Source organism: Anarhichas minor, unplaced genomic scaffold (assembly GCF_050575085.1).
Source record: "Anarhichas minor isolate MPS153535 unplaced genomic scaffold, ASM5057508v1 ptg000002l, whole genome shotgun sequence".
NCBI lineage: Eukaryota > Metazoa > Chordata > Actinopteri > Perciformes > Anarhichadidae > Anarhichas > Anarhichas minor.
In genome coordinates this window covers 1,038,385-1,054,979 of record NW_027466448.1, presented here as the reverse complement: position 1 = coordinate 1,054,979, position 16,595 = coordinate 1,038,385, and the positions used below count along the sequence as shown (strand labels likewise).

General features: G+C 43.3%; 1 protein-coding gene across 1 annotated transcript; it reads right to left on the bottom strand.

Moving 5' to 3' along the window:
• Nucleotides 1–18: 18 nt before the first annotated feature.
• hip1r (huntingtin interacting protein 1 related) lies at nt 19–12,304 on the bottom strand. Its single transcript, XM_076111937.1, has 34 exons — nt 12,286–12,304; nt 11,234–12,172; nt 10,896–10,961; nt 10,277–10,417; nt 10,135–10,191; nt 9,202–9,282; nt 9,040–9,116; nt 8,899–8,960; nt 8,227–8,367; nt 8,076–8,133; nt 7,912–7,987; nt 7,484–7,621; nt 7,299–7,391; nt 7,034–7,217; nt 6,414–6,502; nt 6,225–6,341; nt 6,011–6,112; nt 5,564–5,758; nt 5,298–5,408; nt 5,015–5,209; nt 4,782–4,929; nt 4,513–4,599; nt 4,138–4,245; nt 3,901–4,037; nt 3,442–3,552; nt 3,290–3,348; nt 3,174–3,204; nt 3,004–3,066; nt 2,740–2,840; nt 2,534–2,639; nt 1,716–1,839; nt 1,558–1,619; nt 408–1,217; nt 19–316 (listed from the first exon to the last, which is right to left on the bottom strand). Exons 2-34 carry the CDS (start codon nt 11,312–11,314, stop codon nt 281–283), a joined length of 4,047 nt encoding a protein of 1,348 aa, XP_075968052.1. The 5' UTR covers nt 11,315–12,172; nt 12,286–12,304; the 3' UTR covers nt 19–280.
• Between the last annotated feature and the right edge of the window lie 4,291 nt (nt 12,305–16,595).

Here is a 16,595-nt window from a genome sequence, read left to right as displayed (position 1 = left end):
ATGAAACAAACCGCTGTATTCTGCCTCAGATTATTTTATGATTTTTAAGAAATCAACTCGGTATACGACAACAATCAGTAACATAATATAAGCTTCAGCATGATTACAAAAATAATTTTGGACATTTAACTATCAAAGTTTCTCTTCAGCTCCTATAATCATTTATATGTACAGAGCCAGAAATAAGGCCAGATTAAAATCAGTGATTTTAAGTTTTAGGAGTATATTTATATTTCCAGAGATTTTTAAGTAAAATGTCAGATTCTTCTTCAGTCCGGCTTCAAGATTCCCCAGTTCCAGTTTCACCTCGTTTGAACTGCAATAAAGAAGAAAAGACTCATTTATACAAACTTCATCTTATTAATAACATATATGATGGTGAACATCCAGCATCTTCAGCCGCTCACCGCATTCTTCAGCAGGTTTCCAGATTTGGTGAAGATGTTGGATCTCCTCGAGGCCGGTTTGATGGTCTCGGCGTTGTTCTGCGTTGGCGGCGGCGTCGTCTGGGGCAGAGACGGTGACTGAGGCCGAGAGAGGCTGGGCGAGGAAGTCCGAGGTGTTAAGTAAGTTTGGGTCGGGTTTGGTGTGTAGGACTGAGGTGGTGTGTAGGTCTGAGCCAGGGTGGAAGTCTGGGTAGGGGTGTAGGTTTGAGACGGGGTGTAGGTCTGTGAAGGGATGGAGATCTGGGTAGGGGTGAATGTTTGAGACGGGGTGTAGGTCTGTGAAGGGATGGAGATCTGGGTAGGGGTGAAGGTTTGAGACGGGGTGAAGGTTTGAGACGGGGTGAAGGTTTGAGACGTGGTGAAGGTCTGTGAAGGGATGGAAGTCTGGTTAGGGGTGTAGGTTTGAGAAGGTGTGGAAGTCTGGGTAGGGGTGTAGGTCTGAGACGGGGTGTAGGTGTTGGTCGGTGTGAAGGTGTTGGTCGGTGTGAAGGACTGAGGCTGTGTCTGAGCCGGTGCGAAGGGATTGGTCGATGCAAAGCTCTGGGTGTTCAGGTACGGCTGTGTCGGTGAGAAGGACTGTGAGGAGTCCAGCAGGGTGGGCGGCGGTGGCGGAGGGAAGCTGTCGTCTCCGCCTCCGTCGTCAGCGGCGGCGGTTGCGGTTGCGTCGTCGGCTGCAACACCGGAGGCGTCGAGCTCGTAGTGCCTCTTCCTCAGCTCCCCCAGACGGACTCGCTCCCGCTCCAGCTGGCTCTCCAGCTGCAGCACCTTCACCTGAGAAGATCCAGAGGACACAACGACGTCAGCTGCTTTCAATCAACAGAAAATACCATCGATGGAGGAAGTATATTCAGATCCTTTACTGAAGGAAACGTACTAGAATTACATTGTAAGTAAAAGTCCTGCATTGAAAACGTCACTTAAAGTTACTATAAGGAACTTTTGTTTGGTGTTGATTCTGGCGCCCCCTGTGGACTAAAGTGGTAGTGTCTCTGAGCACCAGACTCCCTTCAGAAAACCTCTCATTTTACTGCAGCAGGTCTGACAGTCTGCCCCTCTCAGTCCTGGTTCTGGTTCTTCAGACGATTAAATGTCGGGGACTTGAACGCCTCACCTGAGCTTCCATCTCCTCTGTTTTCAGTTTGATCAGAGACAAGCCGGAGAAGTCCATCGCACCTGTGAAGACATCACGGAGTTAAAGCTTTCAACCGCTATTTGATGGACGGCCATTCAATTGTGCAGCACGAGACGGAGTGACAGGACTTCTCTCACCTTGGTCAGAGATCTGCAGCTGCCCGTGTTTGGTGGAGGTGACGACCACGGCCGCCATGTCGTTGACGTGACGCGAGGCCTGCTTCAGCGTGTGCAGCTTCTTGTTGCCGCGGTCGGACTTCACCTGAAAAGATAGAATTTAATGACGCTCCATAAGAGACGTTTGTCAGCACTTCTCGACAAAAAAAACAAATACCTCGGACCAATTACAAGAAATATAACATTTATTCAAACCTGAATCCATCGACGCAGATTTTAAAGATATCTGACTCCAGCTCAAAAGAATGGAGGTAAATGGAAATGTTTCATCAACCACGAGAGGAACAGGAAGTGTGAAGGTATGTCTGGTTTGTAATTTGGGTGATTCAAGCTGCTCAAATACAAGTTTGTCTACACAGACGTGTTGTAATTTTTAGGACTTCCGTCTAATTTTTACTTTTTAATGAAATACGGGATAATTTGACCTCTTCTACCTCTCCTTTGAGCTGTGACCCAGAAGACGACCAGGTCTAAGTAGATTAAGACCAGATCTGAGCAGTTTAAGACCAGATCTGGGTAGTTTAAGACCAGATCTCGTTGGTGGAACTGGTAACAATTCTTAAACGTCACAACTTTTTTTTGGAAGAGGCCACAAGCCATTATCATAGCATACGTTTTTACGTCAAATCTGAATTTGAAAAGTCACCTGTAACCACAGCTCTCAAATAAATGCAGTGGAGTGAAAAGTACAAAATTTCTCTCTAAAATGTAGTGTCGTATAAAGTCCCATGAAATCAAAAAATACTCCAGTAAAGTACTTCACAGTTTGTAGTTCGTACCTTCGAAGCAGCGACTAGTTGAGCCGTGCTCGCTGCGATCTCGTGAGAACAGGCGATGAGCTCCTCGTACGTTCCCTTTTCACCCACGACGCGGTCGGCCGAGTCTCTGACAGCAAAGAGGTGAAGCACAACTTCATGATGTGGTTTGATATTCAGGACGTGTAAACAACACTAGGTGTGTGTGTGTGTGTGTGTTGGACACTTACAGCAGCTGAGTGGCGCCCCAGCCCACAGCTTTAGAGGCAGAGATGAGGCCTTCTGTCCAGCGAGAGTTTTTGGCATAAAATTCTGTGACGGACGCTGCTCCCTAGAGAAAGAACGATTACACGTGTGTCAGTAAACGCAGCACGTGGTCGTTTAGTGAATGAATCAAACTGAAACTGTAAAAGAGCTTTAATGTGGCGCTCTTGAACGTGTCTTGATTCCTAGAAGTTTGATTAATACAGAACCCGGAGAAGATGCTGACTCACCCTGCCTCCTTCCACGATGTCTTTCTGCAGGTCAGTCGACGCCGTCACCAGCATGTGAACGGCCTGCAGAGGAAAGAACCAGAGCAGAAGAAACACAGAGTTGACAAACAAACAATGAACCACAGAAGTCCACAGAAATGTATTTTTTAAATAGTAGACAGACTTCTCACCTTCATCAGGTCTGAACAGGATCCCAGGATGCTGAGATGAAACAGAAGAAAAACAGATTTCAGGAAAGAAAAAGAATCAGAGAAGCTGAAACTATTTCATGGAGCATTCGTCTCACCTCTGGTTCACCTCCAGCTTCACGCCAGTAGTTTCTCTCCTTGCCTGATTTAGAATCTCCTGAGAAACAGACATTTAAAACAGAAACGTGAAGCATCACTCGGTGTGTGTGTGTGTGTGTGTGTGTGTGTGGACTTTGTCAGGTGTCCTTACGTCCATTCGCATCACGGCCTCTTCGATGGCCGTCGACGTAGCGATCATCTCTTTGTCCACCATGGCTCCCAGCTCCTCTTTCAGAACATCCTGTCCTCTTGGACGCAGATCCTAAAAATAAATAAATACAAAATATAAATATATAAATACATTATACAGTTTAAGTACACATGAACCGTGGAAGACACAAATAAAGCTCAAAAAGCCAGACTAACGAGGTGTAGTACAATAAATAATTACAAAGATAAACAAATAAAGCTCAATTTATAGGGCAGACTCAAAAGGTAACGTACAATAAATTATAAATAAAGCAGAATTAAAAACCAGACGAAAAAAGTTAATATACAATAAATAATCCGAAAGATTACTAAATAAAGTGAAATTAAAAGCCAGACTAAAACGTTAGTCTTGAGTATGTTTACAGAGGAACCATCATTCTCAGGTGGAAACGCGTCTCACCTGTCCCAGAGCGAGGATGCGCTGGACGGTGTAGCGCACGGCGGAGGGATCTGCTCTCTGTAAAGTGGCCTGAAGCTTCAGATCCTTCAAGTACTGGAGGCAGTGATTCGCACAATCCCGACAGCTGTCGGTCAAACCTGGAGGAGACAAAGACACGGGAGCGTCTTACGGTTTGTGCATCGTGTGTTTATTAGTTTATGTTTATATATTCTAACAGTGTGAGTGTGCGTCTCTTACGGTCGGCCTGGTCGGTGGGAGCAGAGTGAGATGTTGCCGATCCGTTCACGATCGTGTCGGCAGCGAGATGAGAGAACTGAGTGACGGCCCTCAACAAACCACTGACATCTACAAACAACCAAACAACAGAGGAGAGGAGATGGAACGAAGTACATTTAGTGTACTTCACTACATCTCAGAGGTACATATTGTACTTTTTACTGTACTACACCTCAGAGGTACATGTTGTACTTTGTACTTCACTACATTAGTCTGACAGCTTAAGTTACTCTTCAGATGAGAGTTTTTCATCCCCTTCCTGTCCTGAATACTTCCTCCTTCACAGTAGAGGAGCAGTAAATACACTCGTCATCTGAACCTGAACACTCTGCTCACCGTTCGTGTTTCCCAGATAGACCACGTGGCTCTGCTGCATTTTGTCGATGGAACTCAGAGTGATTTCAGCTCGATTCACCAAATACTCTGAAACACAAAAGGAGAACTGGTGAGAGGAACACAGTTACTATAATGTAATATATGTCTTCATAACAAACTTTATAAAGAGTTGTCAGGTTAACGTTATTAGGACTAACTTCATTTATTGTATATATGTGTATAAATAAGTATTATACACTGTATCTCTGTATACATGCACAGGTCTTTACCAGGTGAGCTGATGCAGCCGACGTGTACGGGGTCGTCCAGTTTGGCCACAGCGTCCAGTATGATGCCCTCGGCCTCCACCACAGCACACTGCAGCAGGCAGAACTGCTCCTCCTGCAGCTTCTTGGAAAGCTCTCCTTCACGGCAGGCCTGATGTACCACACACACACATATACATCAGTAACTAACGCTTCACTGTGCAGGTTGTGTGTGTGTGTGTGTGTGCGTGCAGCACCTGTTGCTGCAGCTGAGCGTGGAGGCTTCCCAGCTCCATGCTGCTCCTCTGCCTCTCCTGCTCCAGGGAGCTCTGGTGGAGCTGAGCTTGCTGCCTGAGGGAGTTCAGCTCGGCCTCCTGGTCCCTCATGGAGCGCAGCAGCACCTCCCTCTCCGCCTGCAGCCCCGCGAGAGAGCTGCTGAGCTGGGTGCCGCTCTGAGGATTAAAACATTAATCAATTAAGTTTTTATTTTCTCCCAACACGTAGACGATGTGAGAAAAGGAACTAGAAATAATTTCCCACCATTTCTTTGCTCTGCAGGGCGTCGTTTGCACGGTTCAACTCTGCCCGCGTCGAGTCCAGCTCTCGTCTCAGCCTGTCGATCTCCAACTTCTGCTCTGCGTTGATGGCAAGCTTTTGGAAAGAAAAGTTGTATTATGTACGGGCAAACACTTTCCATAAGACATAAACAGGAAAAAGAAACACAAGACACTTACATAGGACTTAAAGCGGTGCTTGAAATGAACAAATGAACAAATAAGTGCTGGTCCTCAGTCAGGAGTCCGTACCTGCTGCTGTAGCTGAGCTCTCAGGGCCTCCAGATCTCGGAGGAGCCGGTCTCTGTCCTGGTCCATGGAGCCCTGCTGCTGCTGGGCCTGCTGCCTCAGCGAGGACAGCTCCGCGTCTCTCTCTCTGGCCGAGTGCAGCATCGCATCGCGCTCCGCCTGCAGGGCCGCCAGGCTGCTGCTCGCCTGAGATCCCTCCTGAAGGAGACACAAACATGGAAGTCATCAAATCAAGCCTCTAGATAAGAGGACCCACTTTTCTGTGGGTTGTAAGTAAAAGGGTTATAATTGTAAAAGCCAAAAAGGGACTTAAACTTTGGCCTGATGGAGGGTTTGTTAGAAAGCTCTACCGAGTAAAGCTCTTCTTCTTGGTGTGTTTCCTGATTTCCAACACAAATACTAAGCTTTGACTAACAGTGTGTGCTCTTGTTGTTTTACATTCAGCCTCACCATCACTTTATTGTCCAGAGTGCCGCGGACGTGAGCCAGCTGTGCTCTTTGCTCCAGCAGCTCTTTGTTCAGGCGCTGAACCTCCTGCTGCTGCTGATTCATCTGACCGGCAGAGGAGACACCTGATCAACACTCACGACGGCACAAGAAAAGTTCCTCTGGTGGAAACAAAAAGATGACATCAGGAGGTGTTATCGCCGTCAGAAGTTCTCACCGTGTTTCTGTTCTGCTGTCGGAGATTTTCCAGCTCATTTTCCAGCTGCTGTTTGTTTCTCAGCCAATCGTCTTGACCGTGTTTTGCACCTGAGAGCAGCTTCACTGTTTCTGCGTTCTGCACAAACACAACGCCTTTAATAAGAGAACAGTTTGACACGTTGAGATATGTACGCGTATTCTCTCTTACCTTCTTCATGAGGTTGGCGTGGCTGGTGATCAGCTCTGCGTGTCTCTCTTTGAGTTGAGTGAAGCGAAGCTCCGCTGCCTGAGCTCTGGCTGGTGAAGACGATGAAGAGGAGACACAGAAAGAATCAATGAACAAAAACAAAAGGTTCAGAGGTTTTAATGGAGCACAGTAACAGATTTATAAATGAATCAATCAGTCTAAACCTCAATGTTGAGGTTTGGACTAAAGAAACATTGTGAAGGTGTCACTTTAGACTTTAATTGTGACGCATTTCTCACTATTTTTAACCACCAAACAATCAATCAATCGATTAATGGAGAAAATAATCAGCAGATTACATTAATTAGATTAGATACATTAATGCAAAATTGTTTTATGCTGTGGGAGTTATTATTTCTTTATTTTTTTTTAAAGTTGGTGTCTTTAAATTTCCGGATTGTTTTTCTGTTGTTTCGTTTTTCTGTTGAACGTCTTGTGCTTCGTTGTGTTTTCTTTGTCTTCTAACATCTGAGGACCATGTTTCACTTTAACGCGTTATATATTTTGTCTCTTTGTCTGATAATCCATGAATCAGTGGAATGTATCATATATATGAATCACTGATATATCTGTTAACTCACTGTCTGCCTCCTTGAACCCGATATGAGCCCCGACGTTGGAGACGTTGGCGCTCCTCAAAGCCTCCACCTCCATCCGCATGTGCTCCTTTTCCAGCATGGCCATCTGCTTGTGGGTGCGCTGCTCCTCCACCTCGGCCTCCAGGCGGTTCACCTGAGCCCTCAACTCAGTGACACACCTCTGAGCCTGAGGAAAGAACAGGCGATCAAACCCGGGACGTCTCGCGGCTACGTGTGGTGAGTCTGTCCTTTACGTTCCCCAGCTTACCTCAGTCTTGAGGAGCTGCAGCTCTGGTTTCAGCACCTCCAGCTCTCTCTTCAGACTCTCGTTCTCTGTCCCCCTCTGATCCACTGAATAGTACTGCCATGGAGATAATGAAACGTCAGCCGTGAGACCAGAAAAACAGCTGGTAAAACATGAACGTTAATCATGTTTTTTTGAGTTGCACGTACCTGCGGCATCGGTGACGCTGATCTGAACTCTGGTTGCGTCTCCACTTCCTCTTCGTCATGACGCTCCTCGTTGGACATCAACACCACCGGCTTTTTATATTCACCCAAGGCAGCGGCGCGGAGGAAGTTTGGAGGAGCCTGAGTAACAAACACAACACACGTGCATGACGGACAGTGGTGGGAGATAAACAAGTACATTTACTCCAGTACGGCACTAAAGTACATATTTGAGGTACTTTTATGCCGCTTCATACTTCATACTTCATCTCAGAGGTAATATATTTCTGACTCCACTAAATATTTTACAGCTTCAGTATTTTTTGATGAATTGTATTTATTTTGTAAATAATCAAACTGTGCAACAGTTTAAACATATTGACAACTTCACACAAATGAAACGTACGTGTGGAAACATTGAGGATACTCACATCGGGGAGATCTGGGATCTGGATGACACTTTTAAAGAACTCCATTTCTCTGGCTCGGTCGAAGAACTGAGTGAGGCTGAAGAAAGGAAGCGAGACGGTCACGAACAGAACCAATAAGAGGGATGAAAGTGTGTTTATGCCTCATGACAATACTGATACTATACCTGACAAATAGATCACGGAACCGCTCTCGATGTCCAAGAAGAACATCCGGAGCAATGCCTAAAAACCAGAGGATATCATTATTATGATTTAATAAAACATATAAACAAATAATATATAATTCCTTGACATTGACATTTCCATGTGACTCACGGCTGTGAAGTTTGAACATCAGCAGGACAGAGAAGTGGTAGAGGAAGCTGCAGTCCAGTATGAGAGGAATCAGAGGAGTCAGTCGGCACCGGCCAGCTGGAGTCGTGGATTTGGCTCCGTTGGCGTCCAGCTGACGCAGAACTTTAAACACGAAAAACACACAAACAAATGCAAATTAAAGGAGAAGTCTGGTGGCGTTCTATATCTTTATTATTGTCGCTAAATCCCATAACAGGAGTGTGCATCAAAGCCTGATGTCTCTTCTTCCTCTGAGCCATAGACCTCCATTAAAAACACTGTTGTTCCTCCATCACCATGAACCCACTGTAGTTTATTTAGACTCCATCACACATACAAATACTCGCTAGAGCACCAAATCTGGATTCATCCGCCACAGAAAATAGTCCCAATCAAATGCACTATTTCTTCATGTTTGTTTGTTTGAAACCAGCTGTTTGAGGAGATTATTTATCTCTTTGTAAATGAAACTATATATTTATGAGACATGTTTAAAGAGCACATCTTCAGCAGCTAAATCGAGAGCACTGAGAGACAGACTAGCACGCTGTTGGTTTTGGTCTTTTCAATAACAGAAATATAGAATATTACTCGCTTCCATCCAACGCTTTCAAGACAGTTTTGCTATCGTATAATAAAAAGAAAACACGTCACCTGTGTCCTCCATCTTCAGCCCAGCGTCCCAGTAATCCATCAGTTCCTGTGTCATATCTAACCTGCAATAACATTAAAACCACGTTTATGAATCGTCTTTAATGAGAAACACCGAGTCAGAAAACGAGACAGAAAACGTACAATTTGGTCACGTCGTTTCCCGTTTCCCTCTCCAACGTCTCGTCGCTGGCCTCCAGGTTGCCCGGGATCATCTTGTGCTGTGAATTCATTTTATCATCATCATCATTCCGAGTTCGTCACATATCGTTGTATGAACCATAAAACCAAATATTCATGTGCTACCTTTGCATGGAATTCCATTTTGAGGCAGAGGAACTTGGCAGACAAGGCAACAATGTGGCCGTATCGATCATGCAAGTTTCCCTGCAACACAAATCCAAAGTTGTCATCGATACAAATTACAAAGATAAAATACACATTAAATAAAATACTCCTAGTTGAAGATCAGGACCACGCTGCATTATTTAAAAGAGCTGTAAAAGAAGACACTTATTTGATAAGTCTAGCATTCAATATTTCACATATTTTAATTAATTTAAATATATAATATTTATATATTTACCAGTGGGGGAAGTACTGTTTTTTTGTTTTTCTTTTATCTATTTCAAGCTGCGTTTTATTTCTACTCCATTTAATTTCAAAAGGATGAAAATAATAGTTTCAGAAGGAAGTTTCGGTACTTTATGCTTCACTAGTACCGATTACTTTTAGATTAAGATTTTACATTTTAAAACCAAACAATCCTTTAAAGATAAAACCAGTTCTTACAACAGGGCTCCTTGTCATGTTGTTGTTCCATCAAAGAGACATTTATACCAAAACCTCTCACATGGATTTCACTTTTCCATTATCTGACAAAAAAAGCTAAAATTTGAGAAAAGTCAGAAAAGCAAAACAGATGAATGTACCAGAACTCAGTTTCTTCTTCTTCTCTCTCACATTAATCGTCTCCGGACCCCTCAGGATTATCTGGTGACCCTTTGGAGGGGCCCGGCCCTTAGGTTGGGAACCACTGGACTAAACTAGCCGACTGTGTATAAAGTAGTTAAAAGTAGCTCTTCGGTATTATCTAAGACATGTTAGTGGACAATGAGTACTTTTACTGATGATACTTTACATATATTTTGCTGCTAATACTTTCACTTTACTTTCACTTGTATTTTTTACAGTGTTGGATTGGTGCCACTAAGCACTCCTTCCACCTCTGCTACTCACCCAGAGAATGCCCATATCTTTAACATTTCTGCAGTATCGGTGAGAATCTCTGACAGCCTGCGGATGGAACAGAGAGGAGGCAGATTACAAAGAGAGGACAAAGAAGAAACAGATGGAGGAGGACGTCCGGATTCAAACCCACGTTTCTGTGTCCGCCTCTGAGCACTTTGTGCAGCAGGTAGCAGAACTTCCAGCTGATCATGGAGTTGCTGGACAGAGGCAGGTTGAGGGTGTAGGACCAGAAGGTGGAGGCTCCACCCTCCTTATGTGTTCCCATGATGATGTCGTCACAGCTGTCAAGGAAACTCCAAAATACTGACGCACAAACTAGATGTGATAACAATTAGATGTGTGTTTCTACATCTAATAAAGAAAGAGTTTGGATTTTAGCAGCTAGTGGCCGCCACTTTAGTCCAGACTGAAATACCTCCACCACTGCACGATGGATTGCCTTGAAAGTTTGTACAGAAATGCATGTCCTCCAGAGGATGAACCTTGATTACTTTGGTGATCCTCTGACTTTACCTCTAGTTCCACCGTGAGATTCATATTTGTGGTCCAGAGTGACATATCTTGATTACATTTCAACAGATTGCCATGAAATTTCGTACAGACATTCAAGGTTCCCAGAGGATGAACCTTAAATACTTTGGTGATCCTCTGACTTTTCCCTCTTTGCTCAGAGTACAGCCCAACAGAGTAGATTACTTGATGTAATTTGTCAGTAAATGATCAAAGTTGCTGTTGAAGGTAAAAAGGATACTGCGCACATATTTCTCTTTCGGCGGTGTCTCACCGGAGACCAGAGTTTTGCTGATGCTGTGGAGCTGAAAGAAAAGAGACTCAACTCAGTTAAAACAGTTCAACTTTCAACATCAGGCTTTTATTAAGATAAAAACAAAAACACTAAGATGGATTTATCACAGCCAAGAGAGCAGACGTTTATTAAAGCAAACTTATGAAAACGTTTACAATATATCACTGAAATATTCAAAATGTTTAGTTTTTTTGACGGTTTGAGCTTCACAGAGTTTCTGGTAGGGCGTCTTCTCCGCGGTAATTAAAGTTAGATTTATACAAATAATAAAAACCTTCTTACCTGTTGTTTACTGAACTGCTCTTTCTCGGCAGCCAAAGCTTTTTCCGTCTTATTGTCGGTTTTGTTCTTGGTTTTGCTCATGTTGTCCCTGAAACACCACGCACACTAAAAGTCTATGAATCCACACAGAGGTCCAGCTCCGGGGTTCAGCTCCTCGTCTGTGCTCTCGTGCCTGTTTAAAATAATAATAGGTGCGCAAGACGCTCCGCGCGCATGTCCACAAAAGATTCCTCCTTGAGTTCACCTCTTCAGATTAAAACATCGCAGTTTTTCTAAAAACTAAGCTGACATCCAGGTAAACAAAGCCGTTTCTCTTGCGCGTAAAAGCTCTCCAACTGCGTAAAAACGGGCACTTTTAAAGGAAAAGTCGCCAAAATGAGTGCATTAATTCACAGGCAATAAAACACCAATGACATGCTTTTTACATATAAATATTTTTTTAATCAAAAGTAATGATCAGCTTATAAAATGTAAAAACTATTGAGAGCCATCGACGTTTCCTCTTGAGTCACTGGGTGAATCTGGAGGCAGTGAAACTGGAAAGACAATGAGACACACCACTCAACAGCCCTGTAGGACTGGTTTCACGTCTCACCCACTCCACACAATACAGCCTTTAACAATCTGAAACACGCTTTAAAAAAACACATATGTACTTAAAGAAGTACGCAGTGGCACCGAAGATTAAGGGAATAAAAAGCTACAAATTCACGACATGACAGTATGTTTATCACTTCATTTCCCTGAGGGACAGGTCAACCTCTGGCTGTGTGCACACAGCTTCTGTTGTAACACTGATTTGAATAACTGACTCTGAATTAAATGCTTAACAGTTTATTACATGAAGTCCCTTCAATAAATACTGAAGTTCAGTGAATGTCAAGATGTCCAGGTGGCTGACTTTAGAAGAGGGCAGGCTTTGGGTGGAGTGTCACTGGTCTGTTGGATGAAAACAAAATACAAATAAAGCTGTTATGTCTTAACACACCCAAACTACAAGGAGGAGCAGGTCATGCATCCACTTTTCTTCTCCGTGTGTGTCCCCTCTTCACCTGTCGGGTGTCCCCTGACCGCTCTTCTCCCTCAGGGTCTCACAGGTTCAGCTGCAGAAGCTGCAGTTCATTCCTCTGATTCTCACACACCTGCAGAGCACAGGAACAGATTCATGTATTTACATTTCAGAGCGTCGGATACAAACAGCCTTACACTTATAAGTCACAGTGAAACAGCAGTTCTTTATCTTTTGTAATGTGACGTATAGCCCAATATATAGAACAACCCAATATGTGGGCGATGTAAAGACACGAGATGGATCGAAATAAAAATCTATGTATTTATTTAATGTTGAATATTGAGGATTATATTGCTCTACTATACTATATATATAATGTTATACTACATTACAACATTTCCCTTTATACTATAGCTTAAATCCCATAATGATACTTAATATATGATGTCATTATGTTACATTATACTTCTATATTAATACAGACAAACACTTAGTATCATTGCTTTCAACATATTTACACAAAGACTTGCTGACTTTGCTCCTACTATTGTTTGTAATGTTGATGTTTAAAAGCCCTTATAGTGATATAATGTAAGAAGCGTGACTACACACACACTTTGTGTGGTTGAAGTGAGTAATGGACGTGACGGTGACGCAGAACAGAGACGAGAGAGTCTGAGGAACGCTGTCGAACCAGAAAGACGCCTCAGAGCGAGCAGCCGGAATGAGGAAATGACGAATTCTCTGAACTGTAATCGAACAACTGAAGAAGTGTTTCTGTTACAGAATGTTTTGTCTGTTTCTGGCTGCTGAGGGAAAGTGTTTTTGTTGTGTACGACTCTTTTCTTGTAAACATCCCTCTGTGAGACTTCACATATGAGACAGTGTACCTGCTGTAAGCAGCACAGCTCCGACACGGTGCGGTCCTGTTTGGAGTGAGCCAGCTCCAGCAGCTCGTCTCTCCAGCTGTTTCCCTCCCCTGGTGACAGACATCAAAGCGCTGCTCTTATCTCAGCGGCAACATTTCATTTTCAGGCTGAAAAACTCAGCGACTGCACGGATCAAAATCAAGAGACTGCAGAGATAAGATTGTACACGATTCTTAAGACAAACACGGTGATTATCTCCTCATATCATCTTCACCGCACACACACACACACACACACACACACACTGCAGCGATCACTCTGTCTTGCCGTGTGGCTCTTTCATTAATAATAAAATGACAGATGTTTTGTTTCCAGCTTCTCAAACGTGAGGATTTCTGCTTTTTAGACGAAATCATTAATTCATGGCTACAGCCCTCGTATCATTTAAATGATGAGTATCTTTTATAGGGCTGAATTCTGTTGAGTTTGCCATCAATAAAATGTGTTTTGTTGATTTTTCGCAGTGTTTATATCTCTTTGTTTAACCAGCAAAGGACCGAGTTAGAAGCACCACGAAGAATATTAAACATAGAGGTTAAAAAACTTAAAATAAGATAAAATATACAGAGAAATATGAAGGATCAAAAAACAGATTCAAAAAGATAAAGTAAAATAACAGCAGTAGACATACAAGAAAAATTAAAAAGCAGGATGCAGTGGATGAATAAAATCCTGAAACAGATGAAGACAATAGATACTTATATTTCAACCAAATAAATCATTTACAAACACTGGCAGCTTGAGAGAGGACTCGTCGTGCTGCAGTTCAATGTACCTGCTGAAGCCAGATCTCTACGAAGCAGCTGGAGCTCCTGTTTGAGACGGATGATCTCTTCTCTCCGAGTGCTGCTCTGTGTTACCTGCTGCTGCAGCTCCTCTGCACCCGCAGGACAGACACAAATACAGGGACTCAGGAATGATTACAAGCTTCATATATTAGTAAATGAACAGAACATGAACAGCCAAGTCTTTAGATGATTGATTTCAAACAAAAAATGTCCATTTTCAGTTTCTCAAATGTGCAGATTTGCTTCTTTTTTGTCACATGTAAGAGTCAGCTGAATATAGTTTGAAGATGTCACTGGTGTACCTTTAAGGTGAGCGATCTCGTATCTTCTGGACTCTCTGTGGCGGCGTTTCTTTTCCCGCGAGCGACTCTCCACTACCGTCGTCTCCAGATCTCCGAGGCGCCTCGTGAGGTCGACCACGTGACCAGAGACCTCGGTCACATCTTTGTCCTGATGGGGGACAAAATAAAAGTCCCAGGATATCAGAAACCATACAAGACACAAAACTATCATATATTTATGGAAGATACAAAGAAGTAATAGTACCTTGAGTTTGAGCATGGAGCTCAGTTCCTCCTCCCTGACCTGCAGAGAGCCGACTTGAGTGGACAAAGCCACGACGGTGGAGTTCAGACTCTGGTTCTTCTCCTAAGAGACACAACAGAAACTTAACCCTGAAGGCAGAGATACTGAGACTGTTTTCTACTACAAAGATATTACAAGCTTGTGTTTCCCCCAAACAGACAATTCTTATTGTCAACAAATCCCATGAAAAGACCAAAACCAACTATCATAGCAACCAGCATTGTGTGGCTTTTATTTTCCTTTAAATTTTTGCTTATTTTTGACTGCATGTATCAAAGTGTAAACATAGAATACCACCAGCCTTATCCTTTAACTACCACCAAGAAGAGAATCTGATAAATCTGATAAATGTACCTCTGGTTAATCAAAACACCAGCTCTACATCTGTCTTATTTCCACACAATACAGTGAATATAAATGTGTATTTATGTTTTAATTGTACCTCAAAGTCTTGACATTTCTGGCTGACGTTCTGCTGCTTCTGTTCGAGCTCACAGAGCTGCTGTTGAGCTGAGCTGAGCTCCTTCTGGACCTCCTCCTTCCTGGTCTCCACCTCCCACACACGTTCAGTCACGACTCGGATCACCTCGTTGCGTTTCTGCAACTCCTCTGCACAAACAATCACAGAAAATGATGTTCTGAACATTGATTGATGGACAAACACGAATGAATTAAACATATATTGATGATTTATCATTCAACATAGTTTACAGTCTTGATGCTAAAAGCTAGAAATAGTAAAGGAGGACTGGATCTGTATCAAATCAGAGAAGATATCCTTGTGTCCTCACCATCCAGACGGGCACACCACTGCTCCAGGGAGAGCACCCTCTGGCGGTCTTGTTCCCAGGCGTGAAGCTGCTTATGATGGAAGGCCGCCATGGCGTTCAGCTCCCTGTCCCTGTCCTTCAGCTCGGCCATCAGCAGCTGGAGCTCCCTCCTCTGCCTCTGGATGATGGAGCCAATCGGGTCGTTTTCAGGGGACTTTTGCAAAGCACACAGAGAGAGAGAGAGAGAGAGAGAGAGAGAGTAAAGCTAACGTCATCATAACCCAGCCTGTTTATAATATTTCCTAAAAGTAGTTTGTGAGTGCACAGCTCTCTGACTCTCGTGTGTCATGGTGGAGCTTGTAAGCCTGCACATGAACTCCAAGATACATTATAAACAAGGAACCTGAAGTCCCTCGGGGCTAAATTGAATCCCACCTCGGTGTCCTGCAAGCTGGGGGGACAGAGTGTGTCCGCTTTTTATTTAGTCTTTCAAGAGAAATGTCACTGACCTTTCTAACTGGAGTGCTGTGCCATAAGTCAGCTGAAGTGTGTGAAAGTCAAAGAGGATGTCGGATGGTTGAAACCTTCTCTAATATGTTTCAAACACAGGACTTTAACAGGGTTGTTGTTTGTTTGTTTACCTTTTGACCAGAACCCGGCTGAGGCTCTTCCACTTGATGGTGACAGTCTTTTCCCTTCGTCCATCATATAACAGCTACAAACTAATATCCCAATTCCTTCGTGTTGTTGCTCCAGTAAATTAGGCTCAATAACTTGAGCGCTTGTGTAAGTTAGCTGCACGCTTCAATATCGTTTGCTGAATATATGTATGTTGAAAACGTAAACGGCTAGTTAGCTAACGTTAGTTTCGTGGACAGTTTAACTTTTGAACGTAAACAAGTAAAGTGGGACGAGACGATGACGTTACGTGTGTTAGTCCTCCGGTCGCCAGGGGGCGCTGCTGCGCATCGGCCACTTAACGACAACAAAAACATGTATCGAGAAAACTTAATGGATAGCTAGCTAACGTTAGCTTCTAGGACAGTTTAACTTTTTAAACGAGTAAATTGTGACAACGAGGATTGGACGATGACGTTACGCCAACGTTCATCCATTTGTTTGTTTTTCAACAATATTTTTAAATTAATTTTAAAAGTAAAAATGTATAGAACTAATGTATTATGAGGGCCTCTATAATTTCTTGCTTCGTCACATGAACGTCTAATTCATTAAAATATATTTTTTTATTCCTTGCTTAGAACACTCAACCGGGAAAGG